At 34.3% G+C, this 20,701-nt stretch overlaps 1 protein-coding gene across 6 annotated transcripts in view; it reads left to right on the top strand.

The window, feature by feature from the left end:
• Positions 1–204: 204 nt before the first annotated feature.
• The window catches only part of LOC143252989 (NPC intracellular cholesterol transporter 1-like), a 58,242-nt gene continuing 37,745 nt past the window's right edge, over positions 205–20,701 (top strand). For 3 of the 6 annotated variants that reach the window (XR_013029290.1, XM_076506001.1, XM_076505997.1), the window contains exons 1-4: positions 205–342; positions 1,291–1,399; positions 3,285–3,447; positions 10,255–10,421. Coding sequence is in view for 5 of the 6 variants with exons in the window: in XM_076506001.1 (XP_076362116.1) it covers positions 1,322–1,399; positions 3,285–3,447; positions 10,255–10,421 (408 nt within the window). In the remaining variant the exon portion in view is untranslated. Of the gene's footprint in view, positions 646–1,290; positions 1,400–3,284; positions 3,448–10,254; positions 10,422–20,701 lie in introns of all 6 variants that reach the window. The other 3 variants (XM_076505998.1, XM_076505999.1, XM_076506000.1) reach the window with 3 other exon arrangements.

The raw sequence follows: 20,701 nt of genomic DNA, 5'->3' as shown, positions 1-20,701 counted from the left end.
TCATGCGTCGTCCATCCCTTTCTCCCCCGACTTCGTTTGTCTCCTACACGACTATATCCAACCAACCTCAAGACATTCTTCAGAAACTATCCAAATATCCAATTTGCCCATCAAGAGGTCTTTAACCCTCAACCATGCGTGGGGCTGAAGAGAAACAAAAGTTTCTGAGCGCTCCTAATTTGCCTTAGGGGTCTTCCTAAGGTCTTTAAAACCAAAATTACTGCCAAGTCTAAAATAAATGAATAATATTACTGTTCTAAAGATGTCGCTCTAGTTTTGAGGGAACGTGATGAGTATGATATAATAAAGCCTAATTGAGAAGTAGAAGAGAAGGTGAAAAGTGTAAGAAATAACGGAGTTGGTAAACATTTTAGTGAGCTAGTGATATATGCATGTATTTTTTCATTAGTTTTAAATGTTCAGAAAATAACTAATAATGCAGAGACTTCAATTTACTCCCTGATTATTGAGTATTGTAACTGTGGCTTGGATTGGAAGTTGTAAACGTTAGTTTACTGTTTCACAACATAAAATGTCCGGGCGGGCGTGGTCTTGTGGTCAGCGTAGTGACCTATAAATCTAAGAGTTTCAGGTTGACATCCCGTTTTCACGATAACTTTTCTAGTGCTTGGAGTGTGATGAGTGGTATGTTGATATTAACAAATGTAAATACAAGTTAACATCAACTGATGCAACATGACCTGAACTTGAACTCCAATAAACTTTTCAAATAAATATGAAAACTAAACTATTTTATAACATGTTTGTTTCATTTTATTTATATTTCCTTACTAGCTAATTAATAAATTGTGTCCACTTTGTTCTGTTATGTATTTTAACATTCTGGAGGTAACATTAACACGTTTTTACAGCTTGGTCATTACCAAGACTTTTACCAAATTGTAATGTGTCACTTAGCATAACCTGAGATACTAGAATCACTATTGAAGGGTTTGGTCTTTTTGCCCCATTCATTTTTGCCAATGATACTTCTTTCAGATACATTTCCATCCATTCTCTGAAACATTAAGCCTTGCTTCAAGCTGGAGTAGCCTTCACTAGCTCAAACACATATGTATACGTTTTTTCTTTCCTTGGTACCATGAGTGCTTCATCACCTACTGCTAGAAATAGTATGACTATATTTACTTTTATTGCTGATTTGTTGGATACCTAGTTCACTTTTCATCTAGTAGAAGAGGAACATATTCGTATAGTGTATGTTACTTTCTGTTTTTCACAACATATTTTTATTATTTTATGTTATGTATTTTTATCACAATTTCACAGATATTTGTTAATAATTCAAAACTCTGAAAGGATGGACAGAAGTTGCAGAAATATTTTTCAAAAAGCAGTTCTTATTATTCTGATGTATTTTCTGATGAAAATTCTCCAGGTAAGTAAAAATGGCAGTTACACCAATAACATATAAATGATTTTATTTCATGATGTAGTGTATGTTATACTGTAATTATTTGTGATTTTTCTACCAGATATGTTATAGCTTTTTACGATTTTGTGCGTGATGTGTTTCAGCTGTCTGTGGTTTTGTGATGATAAAAACAAAGTACAGAGTGATTATGGTTATTTTCTGCAGTTGCTGAACAGCAAAGTAATTTTTGATTGTATGAAATATTAATAATATTACTTGTGTTTTTAAAAACAAAGGAATGGTGAAGGAACTTTGAAATTACTGTATACATTTGGTTTCTGGAGTTTGTTATTTCTCAGTTAAGACTATATAGAGACTTGTATTATTTGTTGAATTTATTGCATAGCTATTCCAGTGCTATTTACAATAGCCATCTTTAATTTTGAAATTATAAACTACAAAGTAAGCAGCTAGTCAATAGTAGAAATGAAAAGCTGAATGGGCAATCTCTTTTGACTTTACATAAAAAAAATCACAAATGAGGTAGAACTATAGCATTTTAAGACCCTATGAAAAATAAACCTGTACAGTTGTTAGAATACAGAACAGCAGTTTTAATGTTTTCAGTCTTATCAAAATAGTGTAAAATTGTTACAGTACAAAACTAATTTTTTGTCTTCCTTAGCTATCAGAATATAACCTCAAAAATCATCAAAAATAATTTGTAAGTTTTTGTCACTGGGCAGAACTATAAGGTTCTTCTTTCTCAGCTATTAAAGCACACCCCTCCTCACCCTATAAAAAACAGTCATTAAGATTATTACACTACAAAACTATAGTTTCTCTCTTTTGTTAGCTATCAGAATGTGACCCCTAAGAAGAAAGCAAATGACTAGAACAAAAAACTTGTGATTTCTTGTCAGCTGAAATGGATAAAACAATGGCGTAACATGCAGTAGTAAAATGAAAATTGAGACAAAGTTTTATATATTTGTGACACATCTAACACACCTTTGAATATGGTCTAAATGTGGACTTTATTTTGCTTTTAATATACCACTTTCATTAGTTATTGTTACATTCTCATTTATAAAAAATGTATACATTGCCTGAATAATCTATAAGGCTAGTAGGAGTTGTTCAAGTACAGAATGAAGTAATAACTTTAAAAAGATAGTGCATAACAGAAAATTAATAGGACAAGGATATATATATATAGTTATTTTGTGAATGACTAATGTTCTATGCGTAATGAACTAACTAGATTATTATACTATTCTGTGCAATTACTTTAGAACAGAAAACAAACAAGTTAATTAAACTCCCCTGACTGTTGGATGAGTGAGGTGTGAATGTAACATCACTCCCCTGACTTTTAGATGAGTGAAGAGTAAATGTAACATCACTCCTCTGACTGTTGGATAAGTGAAGAGTAAATTTAACATCACTCCTGTGATGGTTGGATAAGTGAAGAGTAAATTTAACATCACTCCCCTGACTGATGGATGAGTGAAGAGTAAATGTAACATCACTCCCCTGACTGATGGATGAGTGAAGAGTAAATGTAACATCACTTAACTGACTGTTGGATGAGTATTGAGTAAATGTAACATCACTCCCCTGACTGGTGGATAAGTGAAGAGCTATTGTAACATCACTTAACTGACTGTTTGACGAGTGAAGAGTAAATGTTGAATGAGTTTAAGTCAAAGAAACATCACTAAATGAGTCAAACGTTAGAATAGTAATATAGGATTTACTTTAATGGTTATATGTAAGATGCAAGACAACTAAAATGTTTTCTTATAGTTAAATTCATTAGTAACAGTCTATCTGAAACATCCCATTCAACTTGCATACACTGAAAAACATCATTACTGTTTTATAACAGTTATATCTGTATCAATAGGTAGGAGGAGAAACAGGAAAATGTGTGATGAACACAGAATGTGGTGTGGATCCACTGACTGGTCTAAAAGCACCATGTGCCAGTTCTGTTCCTGCTAAGCCTCTTAGAAATGAAACAAGTGTCAAAGTACTACATCAGTTGTGTGGCAAGGCTTTTAAAACAGGTTAGAAAAAGAACAGAAATCAATTAAGTGTTTTAGCTGAAATAATGCAAACTTGTTTTTGAATTTCAAATTAAACTTGTGGCTTTTTTTTATATAACTTGAGGTTATTGAAAGTTTCATATAAAACATATTCATAATGGGTAGTTACCCCTGGTGTGTGATTTCTTAAGACTCTGCTCAGTGCTACATTATAACAAGAATTGTCTTATTGAAATCTTAATGTGATCAAAATAATGTTAAACTCATAGTCATAGTTGGATTATTTGTTAATAAAAAAAACATCCTTCCAAAACTTTCTAGATATTTGGCTTAATATTTAGTAATTTTAAACTCATTCTAAATTTACCTTTACAGGAGAATGGTTTAACTTTCAATATGTTTTAGATATTAGGGTTATTGTTTAGTACTTGGTTTATTGACATTCTCAATTTACCCTTGAAGAAGAAAAGTCTAATTCTCGAATCATAGAAAATATTAGATTTATGACTTAGTGATAAAAATAAATTTGGTACACAGAATTTCATCAATACTAGAAGAAATATTTACCTTGTTTCAATTTTGGATTTCAGATTTCTTATACCAAATGTATAAAACATTTAAAAGTGTTCTAATAATTTCAACTGTTTTAATGTTTTTGTTTTTATTCATGAAAATACACATACTTGAAAAAAGGGTAAGATGGTAATGTGGACAATAAGTCTAGGTTTTGTAAGTTGGATAGCATAATACACTGTACATTGTAATTGGTCTAAACATAACTTCTTTTTATACTACTTGCCTTTTGTCAATAGTTAAAAAGTAAAACATTAAACCTTACATAAATCAAAACTGCTCTCACTTTATCCTGATAGGTGAAAATATACCTTGGTTTCTCTCTACACGCTTATCATAAAACATTCATTTAGGTTCATACTTTTTAGTAGACTAAAAGTTTTATCTTTAAGTTCTATAACTTTACAGTTTTAATACAGTTAATTTAACTCTCTCACAATAGGTTCCATCTCAGGGACTGACTTTATAACATTTTTGTATTTGTTATAGTTTCATGCTATAACTTCCCAAAAAGTAAGTTGTACATTAATGAAATTTGGCAGATTATCATTAAACATGACAACACTTTCATACGAAAATATCAGAATTTTTGTTATTAAATTTTAAGATTTTTTAAGTAATGATTTCCTCATGCCTTTTTTATTTTCACATCTTGATTATCCAATATACAAAAAAATTTTGATTTTAAGATTAAAGATACTTTTATACATCATAAACTTTTCAGATTTTGCATGCAAAATCTTCATAACCTCCAGATAATTATCAAATATTTTTTAAAAAAATACTTTACACTTTATCTGGCATTTTTGCTATTGTACAGGTTTGGTCAGTTTAACCAACCTCATAACTACCATAAAAACATTAGGAAATAGTTACAAATTATACTTTTTTCTAGAATAACAAGAAATTATAGCATGAAAATACAAGTGTTTAGTCTAAGTAGTTTATGCATTTATATAAATTTATTATATTGACTTTCCAGCCATTTCTGACTGACATTTCAGAAGTTGTAGTGATGCAGCACACATATGCTCATGCTACCCTATTTAAGTATATAAAAGTGACCTTTACAAAGTGATCTGTCGTGGCTGTGTTTTAATGGACTAGTATTTGTAAAATACAGTCACATTTAAGTTACACACACATTAATACTGTTTACAAATAATTTCTTAAAGTTCAGTTTTTTTTATTAAAACTTTAGCAGTAAATAAAGAATTATAAAAAATAATTATCTCTTCTAGTTATGAATTTTATACTTATTTTGTGCTTTCTATAAGTTGTTAAACCATATCAAATTTCACATGTGGAGATGTAAAATAAAATACTTTTGGATGAAATAACCAAGAAATAATTAATTACAGTATTAATATTACAAAACTCCACTATAATTTATTAAGCTTAGTAAATAATTTGTATTTGGGTCTAACAAAAAAGATATTTGAAGCTCATTGATGTCCTACCTTAATGCTTGGAATCTAGCATGAAAAATGAATCTCACTAATGTTCTAACTTAATGCTTGGAATCTATCATAAAAACAGATGAAGCTCACTAATGTCCTACCTTAATGCTTGGAATTAGCATGAAAAATGAATCTCACTAATGTTCTAACTTAATGCTTGGAATCTAGCATGAAAAGATGAAGCTCACAAATGTCCTACCTTAATGCTTGGAATTTAGTATGAAAAGAAAGTTTTCAATGAAAACCACTTGAGAGACATTTGGTTACACACGTAATTAGAAATGTTCTGATTTTTCAATTGGTAACACGCGTAATTAGAGACGTTCTGATATTTCAAATGGTTACACACATAATTAGAGACGTTCTGATATTTCAGTTGGTTACACACATAATTAGAGATGTCCTGATTCTTCAGTTAATTACACAGGTAATTAAAGATGTTCTGACTTTTCAATTAGTTACACAGGTAATTAGAGATGTTCTGATTTTTCAATTGGTTACACAGGTAATTAGAGACGTTCTGATTTTTCAATTGGTTACACAGGTAATTAGAGATGTTCTGATTTTTCAATTGGTTACACAGGTAATTGGAGACGTTCTGATTTTTCAATTGGTTACACAGGTAATTGGAGACGTTCTGATTTTTCAATTGGTTACACAGGTAATTGGAGACGTTCTGATTTTTCAATTGGTTACACAGGTAATTGGAGACGTTCTGATTTTTCAATTGGTTACACAGGTAATTGGAGACGTTCTGATTTTTCAATTGGTTACACAGGTAATTGGAGACGTTCTGATTTTTCAATTGGTTACACAGGTAATTGGAGACGTTCTGATTTTTCAATTGGTTACACAGGTAATTGGAGACATTCTGATTTTTCAATTGGTAACACAGGTAATTGGAGACGTTCTGATTTTTCAATTGGTAACACAGGTAATTGGAGACATTGATTTTTCAATTGGTAACACACGTAATTAAAGACATTCTAATTTTTCAGTTGGTAACACATGTAATTGGGCAAAGTAGGTGTACGTGAACAAGAATTTTAAAGAATTGAAGAAGTTGGCAAAGTTGTTTTGTTTAATTCAATGAATATATTAATATCTCAAACAATAGAAAAGAAATATATTTTAGTTAGTCAGTATTGGTAATCTGAGTATCTAATTCATATGAAGCTCTAGACTTTGTTTTTGGATGTCGTAAACATCTAATTTGAACCAGTGTTGCATTGAACATACCACATGACACTCAAAAATAGATGTTTCAGATTTTGTTTTAATACTTACTTTTAAATAAAAAAATTAACTATTGTATAATACTGAATTTGAATTATAATTTACAATTGCTTACCAAACTTATTGACATGCATTCATAATATAGTAATTAAATAACAAATTGAATGTGAGCCTACATCACAATGACTTGTTTTTTGACCCATGATCTTAGGAAGACCTGTGTTTCTAGTGTTAATTTCATTATACTTCAGAATTGCTTCTCTTATCATTTTATGTACATCAGTACCTATTCAATATTTAATCAACAAATCTCATTTTTATTTTTCAGACACAAAGTTTGTTTCTATCATGCATTGAATATCAAAATTATTAATTCTCATGTAAATTCAACTGGGTGTTGAGTGAGCCTCTTTTAAAATTTAATGAGTTTTTGATAGATTTAGGATTATAAATAACAATAATACTGACCTTATATACTGTCAGTTAACTTCAAATCCACTTGGATAGTAATGTTTTTACAAGCAACCTGTCTGACATCTTTACTGTATTTCACTTTTATATTTACCAGACTTGTCATTATTACCAGGCTATATCACTTCAGAAGTGTCAACAATAACAACAAAAACTGATCATTAGTGACGATGAAGATGTATGGACCTTCTCAGTTTTTTTTAACTTTTATTATATTTTTTATTGTTTTAGAACTTTAAGAAAAACAATAAAACATTTTCTTGAAATCCATGTGTGGTAATTAACTCTCAATACAGGCAACTAGCCAAAACAAGTTATGTTTTATTTCATGTTTGTGAGTTTTTCATTTAATAATAAGTTTATGAATTTACCATCAACTTGTTTGGCAATGACATTAATACCTGCTAGTGTTAGCAAATACACAAGATTGTCCTGTAACAGGATTGCCATTCTCCAGTTCTATAACAGTATCACCATTCTCTGATCCCACATTATCTTTTTCTAATAAATTTTGCACTCTTAATTACACTGCACAACAATTTGTTTGAACAGTTTTGCTTCCTGAAAAGTTTTTGCTGATTGTGACGGGTACATGGTGGGTATGCATAAATATAGTTTTGGTTTTGCTTCATCACATAGGAACTCCAAGAAATAGACAGTTAACTGTTTACTGGCAATAATGTATTTAATTGCGTTTATGTTTCTAATACAGTATTAAGTTCAACATAATTAAAAGTGTTTTGCTCCTGATTTTCGTTTGTATTCAATGTCCAGTGCATCACGTTGCAGTGTCCAACAGTAGTCAGCAAACACTGACGGATTCCAGTTGCCCTGATATCGTTTTTCCATTGCAGCAATATCCTGGTGAAACCTTTCACCATGTTCATCACTGACAGCACCAAGATTTGCGGGGAAGAAGTTCAAGTGTGAGTGGAGGAAATGAATCTTGAGTGACATGTTGCACTTCATTGTTTTGTATGCTTTGAGAAGTTTGTCTACCAGCTGAATGTAATGTGGGGCTCTATAATTGCTAAGAAAATTGTCAACAACATCTTTGAAGGCTTTCCAGGCAATCTTTTCCGGTCCGACTAACAGATCTTCGAACCGCTTGCCACTCATAGCATGTCTGATCTGAGGGCCAACAAAAATGCTCTCTTTGATCTTGGCCTCAGTTATTCTTGGGAACATTTGTCGTAAATAACGAATACCTTCACCTTCTTTGTTCATTGCTTTCATGAAATTCTTCATAAATCCCAATTTTATGTAAAGAGGAAGCAAAAAAATCAACAAGCGGTTCATGCGCCACATTTTTCTGTCCTGGAACTAACTTTTTACAGAGTCATTAGCTTGGTCTAGAATAATGTGACTCTTTGGCATGACTGTCCCATTCACAGATGAAACAACAGTAATTTGTATAGCTGAGCTGCAGTCCCAGTAACAGAGCAACAACTTTCAGATCTCCACAGTTATTCCAGTTGTACTTGCTGTACTGGATGTACTTCAGCAACATTTCCATGTTCTCATAGGTTTCTTTCATGTGTGCTGCATAGCCAACAGGTATTGAAGGGTGAACATTGTCATTGTGTAACAGAACAGCTTTGAGGCTTAACATTGATGAATCAGCAAAGAGACGCCACTCTTGCGGGTCATGGTCACAACCCAAAGTAGAGAACAATCCTTCGATGTCAACACAGAAACAGAGAATATAAACTTGTGCAAAGAATTTGGTTATATCATCTTGGCAGCTTCAAAAACAGAAATTTTTGTACCTGGTGACAGCAAACACCATTCCTGCAGTCTCAAACCTAGCAATTCAGCTTTTGCTTTTGACAGACCCAAATCTCTGACCAGATTGTTTTATTCTGACTGTGTTATGAGATATGGATTGCCTGAGGAGCACGGTTCAAAATCCAGATCAATGTCACTGCCAGTTCCCTGCATTGCAGTTTCTTCATTTTGTTCACCTAAGGTCCATTCCTCTGGTGGTTTCAGAATTGGAAGACTGCATACTTCCACAGAACAGCTTCAAACCTGGCCTGATTTCATGTCTGGACATGCCCAGACTGCACAAAACATTGTTCACAGGTCTCTTACAGAAATTAAAAATTTTGGACACAAATATTAGAAAAGAAAAGACAAAACTGAAGATTTCGATGAAATGGTACGTGATGGGTAAATTTGGATGTGATTTTCGTGATCAGCAGCCAAAAATCTATAAGGAACACCCAACAGTGTTCAAGAAGCAAAATCTTTGTTGTGCAGTGTTACTAACATCTAGTAATTAACTTATTGTTAAGATACTTCATGAAAATTTTCTGCAGTTAATTCACAAACAAATGTGTATCTTGTGAATCAGGTTTTAAAGAGAAACTGTAACCACAAGAATGTAGTATTTAGTCTGATACAGAAACTTTGGTTCAATTTGTATTTGAGACTATATACTACATGAAATAGGCAGACCTGTTAGAGATGGAATTGAGAAACACCTTCGATCTCTGACTACATCAGACAGTAATGTTCTTACCCACTGCCACAGTTTTCTAGATGGCAATTACAAAGAAGCCCCATTAATTTCAGAGAATAAACAATCCAAAAAAAATTACTTTGGTCCTTTTAATTGTATTTAATTAGAAGATAAACGTGTGTGCTTTACACAGTGTAGTTTTACCTGTTTGCATGTACTTTAAATTTCACAATGCATAACAGTGTAAATTTACAACAGATGTTTATAAATGATCGTTTGAATAAATTTGTGATCTTTTCTGTAAGCTTAATTGAATTAACAAGTGTCTTGTTTGACTCTCTGAAGCCATAAATGGTGAAATGTTGACTTAAAATAAACCAGTTATGTTTTCTGGTGTATAGGTCATGTTTTAGTTATCTTTTTAACAATTAATACAACTCTCCATTACATACTTTAAACTCTCTTAAATTTTTGAATATTGTTATTTTGACTAGTTTTTGTTTTTCAAAATACAGTTTTACTGAAAACCTGATAGTTGCAAAAAATAAAACAAAACAGTTATTGAGTTGAAAAATCTTTTTCTTTATTTAGTAGAATACAAGTATACAATTTTGTTTGCCATAGATTTTGGTAGCCCCGTATGCTGTGATGAGAATCAATTATCATCTCTGAGTGATCAGTTACAGGGTTCACTAGCTCTTCTGCTTCAACGCTGTCCATCCTGTTTTACCAACTTGGCCAACTTGTTTTGTATGATGACTTGTTTCCCAGACCAAAGCTCCTTTATTCGGGTACTAAATGCTCTTGTAACCTTTTTCTTACATAACTTTTTTGACATTACCAAATTTTAATTTTAATTCACATCAGTACCATCTGACTTAAGTATTAAGAATGTTTAGTTAAGAATAATTAGATTGTGAATGTCTATTAATACAAACCTTACAATTGTTTCTCTTCCTCATATTGAACCCTAATTTTTAATTTTTTTTAACTGCTTAAGTAACATTGAATAATTAATATACATTTCATACTGTGAACAGTATATCTGAATGTGTGTGTGTATATACATTTATTAATTTGCTATCAGTTAAAAACCAAGCCAATAATATATTAAATATGCTGCATTAAAAAGAAAAACAAACTAAATCAGATGTGATATCTGCAGGTATTAATTCTCAAATTACCCTCTTGTTGGTATGGCAGCTAATTTGGCCTCTCCTATTCCTCCTTTCTTATCTACTATCTCTCTACGGTTGGAAAAGGTCATTTTCAGTTTTGATGTGTTGGGAGATGGAGAGAGACATTTTGCCTGAGGTGTCTTCTTCTAGTACTTCTGAAGTTTCCTTCTTGTTCCTGTGGAGAATTTTGACAGTGATTTCTGACACCTTTTTTTATTACGTCAGCTTCTCATGAATCCAGTTGGGATCAAAACCTACTCCTCTTTATCAATAACCACTTAGATTTTTGACATTTTATGGTTTTTGTTTGTACATTTTGAATCTTCTCCTCCCTTGTTGGTAGATAGATTGGGGGAGTACTATTTAGTTTTTTATTTTTAGATATGTGAGGTTCCAGGTTGATTCATGTGATCACTTTCAACCAGTCACATTCTCTCATGCCTGTTTGATTCTTTGCTCTTGCTCTGTGATGTTTCTTCTTTCTCCTACATTGTTAGCACTCTGTCAATCAATGATCCATCTAATGAAGTCTTCTTCAGACTTCAGTCTTGGTCAGATTGACTGCTTCTGTTCGTTCAGTTAAAATACCTTGGTGGAGAGAGTTTGTCTACCTGCTGTAGCCTCTGTATTTTAGATATGACTTGTTATTGTCATTGGATGTTTGTGGGTGTTTCAGAGACATTGTATCATGAATTAATGCCAACCTTTCAGTTTTTTGTTGATGTTGACATCTAGACCTTCTCTGACTAGCAGATGAAGAGACTCAAACCTTAGTTTTGGGGCCCCTTCATTTGGGCTGACTGATGTCAGTGTTGTCTGTACCTGAGCAGTTGGGTGTGGATTTTCATTTCGTGGCTATTATAGTTCCTGGTCATGGTGGTGATAGCGACAGTTAATCCCATTTTTCCAGGACGTTCTTTCTTTTTATTTGTTGTGTCTGGGACAAAGGGTGATTGGTGGATGATTGTTGTTCTTATCTCAACCCATTCTTTGATCCTCTCAGATCCACAGTAGTGTCCTTTCTCACTGTTTGTTGGCATTTTTAACTAGGTCAGTGGATGTTCAGGATTGAGGTTGCTGAGACATTTTCTACATTTTTATAGTGAATAATTAATTTTAACATTTGCTATATTTCAATGTACAAGGAATGTGTTCTACAGTTCAGCATCTAACCTTTGATCTAGCATCAGCACAGCATGCCTTCTGGTGGGTTGTACAATTTTTCACCATGTTTTAAGCCTGGTCCAGACACTTCCCACCCAGCTCCAGGCTATGAAACAAGAAAGCTGGATCTTACTTACATGGATGGTTCTATCTCTTTGGGTTTGTGGCCTTTTGTTGAACCTCTGAATTTTGGGGATGAAGACACATGCTATCCATTCAATAGTCTTATTGCATCTAATGGATCTGAAATTTTAATCCACTGGATCTTCCAATCTTTCATAAAGAGCAACATCTTAGCTTTTGAGTGTGGTTGGTTTAGATCAGCCCTGTTATTAGTGTATGTATATTTGTGTGTATGTGTAAATGTCTATTGCCTCTCTGTTCCAGAGTTTACCTCTTCACAGATACTTTCTATTGGGTATGAGGTATGTCATATAATTAAGAAATCATGAATTGAGGTCTAATTTTCATTCTGGATCAATAATATAGATTTTCTTGCTGCTAAACAGTGTTAGGTCTAGATTTTTTGCAGGGTAATATTCTCATGAGACATTTCATCAGTTATCCAATGAGTTCTAAAATTTACTGTGATGGAGACATGAATTCTTGGAGCTGTTTTTGAATTGTGGTTCTTTCTCTGAGGGGCTTATTCCACTCATATTAGCCTGTTGGTTTGAGTTTTTCTTGGGGTGATGATTTTTTTAGATTGTCAGTCTTGGCCCTCACTTTCTCCTGACCAAATGGATTCTCTTTTTTTTTTTCTGATAGAATTGATCATCAGAGGCTCAAACTGAGAACATGTTTGGCCACTCAACTGCAAGCTTTGAAATCTCCAGTTCTTCATCCTCAGACTTGAATGGTAGATGCATTTAGTCCCATTGGGTAGGATTGCACATTTGTGCTTTTCCCTCCAACTCATCTGTTACTCAGTTCTGGCTGTTTCCATCATATATTTAGGAGCTGTTGCTAATCCCAGATTGGCTGGCCTAACTGTAATTTCATTTCTCCAGTATCTTCAAGTGAATCTACCTCTTCATCTTCCTCTTTGGCAATATACAGGGTGGCTCATAAGTCCATATCCATCCATATATTGTGTCTAAACAATGTTCTAATACTAATGATGAGTTGAAGGCAGCTGTTACCATGATATTTGGAACAATAACCCCTGCTATATTGAGGAAAATGTCTCGCAGAACATGGCGTCGCATAATATTATGCAGCGAGAATGAGGTAAAGCACACAGATACACTGGATACATAAGATATATGGATGGGTAGGGACTTAGGGGCCACCCTTTATATTGAGGCATCCTCAATCCCACATTTTACACCAGAACTTTCCAAGCTTTTTGGGATTTGACATCTAAAGTTGCCTGGGGCATGCTTTACAAGGAGTTTGTACCCCCTTTATCAGACATGTACATCATATCTTGTTTGATCTGATTTACTTAGGTCTAAATGTGTTTCCTGTTGATTAGATCAGACAATTCTTAGTTATTCTGAACATCTGATGATTTTGGACTCCCCAGTGCTATCCAGCATTCTTCTCAAATGGCATTTTCAATTCTGTAACCAGAATATTAGGATGGTTCTACATGTCTTGTCTTGCCAGCCATTTGAGTCTTTAACCTCATTTACCTTGCATCACTTTTCCCTTAACCCCTTGACCATGACCTATTTCTTCTTTATGTTTCATTTTTGTAAACTAGTTAGTGGAATAGTTTTAAATATGACTTGAATGATCCTAAGATTATTCAAGTTTTAGAAAAATAAAATATTTAATTTTAATTTTTTTATACTAATAATAAAATATTCATTATTTAATGTAGTTATTTGCACTCACTCTGAATAGTTGGCATGCAATGTTATTTTCATTTTAAGTATAAAATATTATTACTTATCTTACAGGTTTTACACTTCATATGTATATTCTTTAGAATTTCCTTTATGAATATCAAAAGTATTTTTAAGGTAAATGTTTATACTTTGTTTTTCATTTTCTGTCTTATATTATCAACTTCAGACATCATCATCAATGTACAGTTTAATGAAATGTTTAGAATTAAGTTTGAATGTTGGCATGATTTTAGGACTCTTTCTTTCTTCACATAGTTCCTGCTATATCCTGATATCTTTTTTTTTTAAGTCTATGACAACTGGGGAAGAGGAACAACCTTCTCCACAATTCTTTTGCAGTTTTTATCTCACCTCTGCAGTCAGTTGTAATCTGATCATTTGTTTTGTCCTCTCAGACCTGGAGTTGTTATGTGACTCTCTTCTTATCTCCTTCCATGGTGATAGTTTTGACACCATATTTTTTGGGATTTTTCAGTTTTCCAAGATTTTTTTCCCAATTCCTTAAATGTAAATTCCCAGATATCTATTTTACATATTTTGTCTTTACAGGTGAGGAATACTTTGAGTTACATCTCATAAGATTCAACACATTTATGTCTTTGGCAACCCATTTTAGTTATCCAGTGGGAGACATTTTATGGGCCTGTATTTGAACTTCTCCCAGTGCTTTTCTCTTGCAACAGTACTAGATCAAATTTAACACTATGCTATCCAGTTGGGGTGTGGCCATTTTCTTTGATCAATGTCAGTTTTATATTTTGTTCATGGAGGAAGGTCCACTATCTTCTCATAATTCCAAAAGCAAAGTGGTCTAATCCTAGGCCCTTGGTTGAGCTCAGTGTTTCATATCCTCTCCATAATTCCAAGGTAAGTCGAATGCTTCTTGCCTGTTTGGTTGGAGAGTGAAGATAAATGTTCATAATTACAGACTGGATGAGTTCTGTTCCTTTGGCTGAATATGGCATATACAGTCCTGTAATTCTGAGTCTGAGGTGCTGCCTTTTGGAAAAAGTTTCTCCACTTTGGTGTAGCTTATTTTCTAATCATGAGTCTGGTGGTTCAGAACACATCACTGTGTGGTTACAAGTTAGGTATATGTATAACATTGTTATCCAATAACCCCAGCCACCAACTTTTGATATAGTGCCCAAAACCCCTTAACTCCAACCATGAGTTATGTAACCTCAGCTGTCTGGATGGATCTGGACTATAATGATGGTTACTCATGTACAATTCAACTCTTCATACAACAACTAGGTTATAGGTGAAGAGCATACCTGTTCTTGATGTAGTGTGGTTCCCACATTTGTGTACTCTTTCTCTCTTGGTACATTTGTTTTCTATGTATAGTTCAACACTTGATGTAAAAACTAGGATATAGGTGAAGGGCATACCTGTTTTGGATGTAGTGTGGTTTCTAAACATATTTTGTAGTGAAATCTCTCCAAAACACCCAATATGAAAATTATGTAATTCTTAATGCATTAAATAGTTTTAGTTTATTTGGCACTTTAATGTAAAGGACAAATTTAGGATAGAAATAGATCTATTCTTGGCTGAACTGTTGACACAGCAACTTAAAAATTTTTTTTACCCGCAAGTGGGATTACTATTTTCTTTTCTTTCAGCAGACAGGTTCATTGATGTGAAAAGTAAGATCATGTTTAGTTCTTTTCTTGATAGGTCAGAGTATTCTTTGCAATCTAGCAACCAGAAAATTTTAACTTGGATTCTGCCTGAAGAGTTTTATCACTTGAAATGTCTTCAGTTGTTCTTAGCAGTTTAATAGTTGTGCTACCATTAAATTGATCTGTGAACTAACACTGGTTGTTTTTGAAGTGAATAGAAACAGCATCACAAATGACACTGTGAATTTACTCATTTTCTTCTAAGATTTCTATGAGGCTAGAAAACATTTCACAGTTTATATTCTAATACTGGTCTTTTACCAGGGGACCATTTATTTGCCAAATGCAGATACTGTCACTAACCTGCAGGATTTGTGAGTTTATCAAATAGCACAGCACTAGGAGCCACTTTTAATCCATAAAATGTGCTTCTAGTGTGGAGTTGTAGTATAGCAATAAATATAAACTTTATTTTTCAGCTACACAGTGCAACCAAGTACCTTCCTACAAGACAATTTATGCATCAGGATCCTGTATTTGGATCCCATTTCTCCACAAAGGACAGCTTGCTCTACAGGGCTCTTAATTTTACAAAGTTCACAACACTTAAAACATCTTGTAACAATGATGAAACTTTGTAGAATGGATAGCAGCTGATCGTTGTGGAGACACAAGTGTAGAGGATGACATTTCGAAATTCTTCTGCCTTTCTTTTATCTTCAGGTCAGTGTGTGCGTAAGGTGTTGTCGGTCTTTTATTGTGTCCTGGTGGATTGTGGAGAGCATGTTACGATTGGTTAGATTATAACTGTTTCTAATTGGAGAAATTTCCTGTAGATTCAACCAATGATAGCCACAGGTCACTCATCTCTAATCTGGAATCACTGTTTAGTGAAGGCTTAATAGTGTTAATATAAAATGATTCTTTGATATTTCTTGTCTTTTAGAATTTGTCTGTGTCATTGATTCTAGTTTTCTCCCAGTTTATTCTGTGTTTAGTTGATGTGCCAGGATTGGAGAGAGGGGTGATCCCATCACTAGACCATCTGTTTGTTTGTATAATTCCTTGTTGTATTGTTAATAGATTGATCGTAGGCAAATAGTTGTTAGTTCCATTATGGTGTCTATTTTCGTATTTGTTCTGTGTGGTAAAGAGTTGTCATTCAGCAGTCATTGTTTGGTGATGTGAAGGGTTTCTATACTGTTTTCTTTGTCTGCTGGTAGAATCTTGATGTTTTTCTTTAATTTTAGATGGTTTAGTGTGCTGCATTCTTGTTTAGTGAACTTCGGTTTTGGTTTCTTGCATTCCAAAGGATAATGTAAGTTTGATGTCGGAATTGTTCTGCCATAGGGTTCAGGATACTTTGTGCAGCAGATTCTAAGGTTGCAGCTATGTCAACAGTTGGAACTGTGCCAGGTTGGATGATGAAGTTGAGACCTAGGTAAAGGATCTTATTTTCTGAAGTACTTAGTACTCTTGAACTGTAATTGGGAACTATGTTTATAAATTTAGGATTATCTGTCTTGATAAATCTGTTGAATTTTTGAACTTGTTTCTTCTTCCCTCGGTGTGGATTTCTGTACGTGGTGAGGGGACCTCCCAGGGAAGGTGAAGGGGAGGAGAGGATCCTGGTGGTTGAGGGGTCTAACCCTAACACACCACTTTGGCCTAGAATTCCTGTAGATGGCCAGTCTTTGGGTGGCCCCACTTGGGTCAATCGGCTGGTCAACTTAAGCTAGAGTCAAACAAGTACCAGTGTTGGAAGTTCTCAATGGGTGTTGTGGACATTATGTCTGATGCTGGTGTTTGGGTATAGTGCTCACGAAACCCTGGTGTTGCTGCAATGTCCTTGCATGACATTGTAGTGTGTCCCCTCATAGGGCTCCATGGTGGGTTGGGTCAGTGGGTACCAAAATTTTCCCTTTTTCCTATGGATCCTCCAAAAAAAAATTTAAATAAAATAGTGAAAAAACAGTCAATAGGTAAACGACCACGTCTTGAAGACTCTGAGCAGCAATCTTCAACATTTGTAATGCTTGTACCCAATTTTCTTATATTACATTCTCTTTCAGAAAAACTTTTAGGGCAAATGTCCACCTTTTTTATTCAGAAGGGGCTAGAGGGACTTGCTGGCCCTCCAGAGTCAGTAAAGAAGCTTTGATCTGGAGACATATTGGTTGAAACATCCACAACCAAACACAGTGAACTCCTCTTGAATTCAGAGGCAATTGGGGATGTACCTATTGAGGTTACCCCTCATGTTATCTTGAATTCATCACAAGGAGTTATTGTTGAGAGGGATTTGTAGAACGTCCCCAAGTCAGAGATTCTTGCTGGTCTTTTCACTAAAGGAGTTTCTGCAGTGAGGTGCATCTCCACTCGCAAACACAGAGTTACACTGCCAACAAATATCTTCGTTTTGACATTTACATCGCCACGCGCACTTGCCACCATCAAGGCAGGTTATCCAATTTGCAAGGTACGGGCGTATATTCCAAACCCTCTTCGATGTTTCCAATGTCAGAGATTCGGCCACTCAAAGACGTCCTGTCGTGGTTCCGTGACATGTGCTCGTTGTGGTGGTAAGGACCACGATGCCTATGAGCGTCAACTGCAATGGTTCCCACCCTTCCTACTTTCGTTCTTGCCCAAAATGGTTGGAGGAAAAAGAGGTGCAGCGTTTAAAAACGACCCATAACATTAGTTATCCTGAGGCTCGGAAATTGCTGTCCACCACTCCATCTCGGACATATGCTGCTGCTCTTCATTCCACAACTACAGTGGGAGTGCAGACAGATCTCTCTGTGCCTCCAAGAGAATCCTTGTCAAAACAAATGAAAAGCCTTTTGACCTCCATGGTTAAAAAGGTTGATGAATCGACTTCCACACCCATCTCTATTCCTCCTATACGTTCCAACAAATCTCAAGATCCACATCCTTCGGTTTCAAATACAGGCATTTCTTCTGATACATATTTTTCTCCCACCCCATGATGCAAGTCATTTGGTCCCATGGTCATGAAAACTTACCAGCCTTCTTAGAACATCTCAATTCACCATGGAAATAGAGAAAAAGAACAGCCTACAGTTTCTTGACATACTCATTAGCAAAGAAGCAAGACAAATCACCAAAAAATGTATACAGAAAACCCACCCACATGAACAGATACCTGCACTTACCAATCATCCTTCAATGACAGGATAAATTCACTTCATAAAATGTGGTATAGTCCAATGCCTAAACAAGAGAGCAGAAACATTTGCAATAAGACATTCATTGAAGCAGAACATCAAAAGGTCGTAGAGAGTTTTAAGTAGAATGGTTATACCTCCTCCTTCATCAAAAACTCCTTGAAGAAGAGCACGACAGAAAGAAAAGATCAGAAAGTCACCACCATTTACCTACCATACCTGCAAAATGTCAGTGAAAACCTCAAATGCATAGCCAAGAAATTCAACATAGAAGTCCAGTGGAAATCCTACAATACCTTAAGGTCCATTCTTGTAAAGAACAAACAGTGACCTACCAAAGAGAATCTCAAAAATATCATCTATGAACTTCCATGTTCCTGCAATGAAAAATTGCAACAAGAATAATAGAACATAAAGAAAGCACAAGACTCATTAAAACACAAAATTAAACCATTGCATAGCATGCCACGTCAACTGGACAGAGAATAAACTGGGATAAAACTAGATGTATTGACACAGACAAATTCTAGAGGACAAGAATTATCAAAGAATCGTTTTATATTTACACTATGAAGCCTTCACTAAACAGAGATTCCATATTAGAGGCAAGTAACTTGTGACTACCATTGGTTGAATCTGCAGGAAATCTCTCCAATCCAAAACAATGATAATCCAACCAGTCATAGCATGCTCTCCACAAAACACCAGACACTAAAAGACTGACAACAACTTATACACACACACTGACCTGAAGACGAAAGGCAAAAGACTTTCGAAATGTCATCCTCTTCACTTGTGTCTACACAACAAGCAGTTGCTGTCCATTCTACAAATTTTCATCATGAATACTCTACCTAAACAGTCTTTCAAAGAATATCTTGTAACACTGTTTACTTTGAGTTGCAATTTCTTTGCAACTACTGTTTCCCTGTGTATGAAGTAAAGTGTAATTGTTACATCTTGAGCAAAAGCACTTCCTTTGGGTCTAAACCCTTTTGTGTTTTTCTTAAGTGCACTACTTTATCAGTGCCTACCCCAAGACAGTTATTCCAATAAAAACTGCTTGTGGAAAAAATCATTAACAAACACAAATATTGTGTCAGCTATAGAAACTTTTCACTTCTTTTTTGTAACAGTGTTATACAGATATTGGGAGCTGAAATCTGTTTCCAAAATCTGTGATCTTATCAACTTGTATGGCTTATTTTTGACTGTTCTGGATGCTTGTTATCAGTTGCTTTTTTATATCAGCAAATTACATATATTTATTAATTTTATGATAAATGATGTAATTGTGATTTTGATGTTGGTGAAATAATGGAAAACACTAATTTTGATTACTGGTTAATTCACCAAACACTGATTTATGTAATCAGTGGGATCTTTGGAAGTCAGACAGAAATTATAGAGACTGAAGCAGAAAGTGGCTGTCAGAACTTATTTAAAGTCTGTGATGTCATTATAGCAAAAGATGGTTCCTGTGCCAAAGACAGTGAAAAATCTGGCATGGCCATTAGCTCACTGGGGAATGGCAGTATCACATATATGGCTGATAGAATATACAAGCAGCATAGTAGTGAAGGTGGAAACTGCAAAGTAAGCTCTCTGTAGATAAAGAAACCAACATAATATTTGACACTCAGAACTTCTTAAAAATTCAGTGTGGTTGGTCCTCAGATGTGTAGCAGAAATCAGAGCAACTTCATGGTAAGACCATCACTTGCCAAGCTATTTAAAGCTAGAGCTAAATGCAGAAGTGACAAGCAAAAGATGGGGAATCATTAATACTGTACATAGCCAGAACACTACTGGTAATATCAGTAAAAACTGTTCTACTTCCTGTTAGGCAGTAGATCTCCACATGAGGAGTTAATGCCTTGTAGTACAGGCTCTGGAATTATCACCCAACACTCAACTAAAGAAGAAATGTATTTACCTTTTCTAAATTTATGTTCTAAAAAATTATTTACTTTTTGCTGTTACACCATATAGTTTTATCCTGAATAAATGGGTCATCAGCTTGTGTTTTCTTAAACCTTGTTAATATTGTGTTT

Source organism: Tachypleus tridentatus, chromosome 6, assembly GCF_004210375.1.
Source record: "Tachypleus tridentatus isolate NWPU-2018 chromosome 6, ASM421037v1, whole genome shotgun sequence".
NCBI classification, from domain to species: domain Eukaryota; kingdom Metazoa; phylum Arthropoda; class Merostomata; order Xiphosura; family Limulidae; genus Tachypleus; species Tachypleus tridentatus.
Note: the sequence above shows the minus strand (reverse complement) of the source record. Positions and strands in the feature narration are given on the sequence as shown.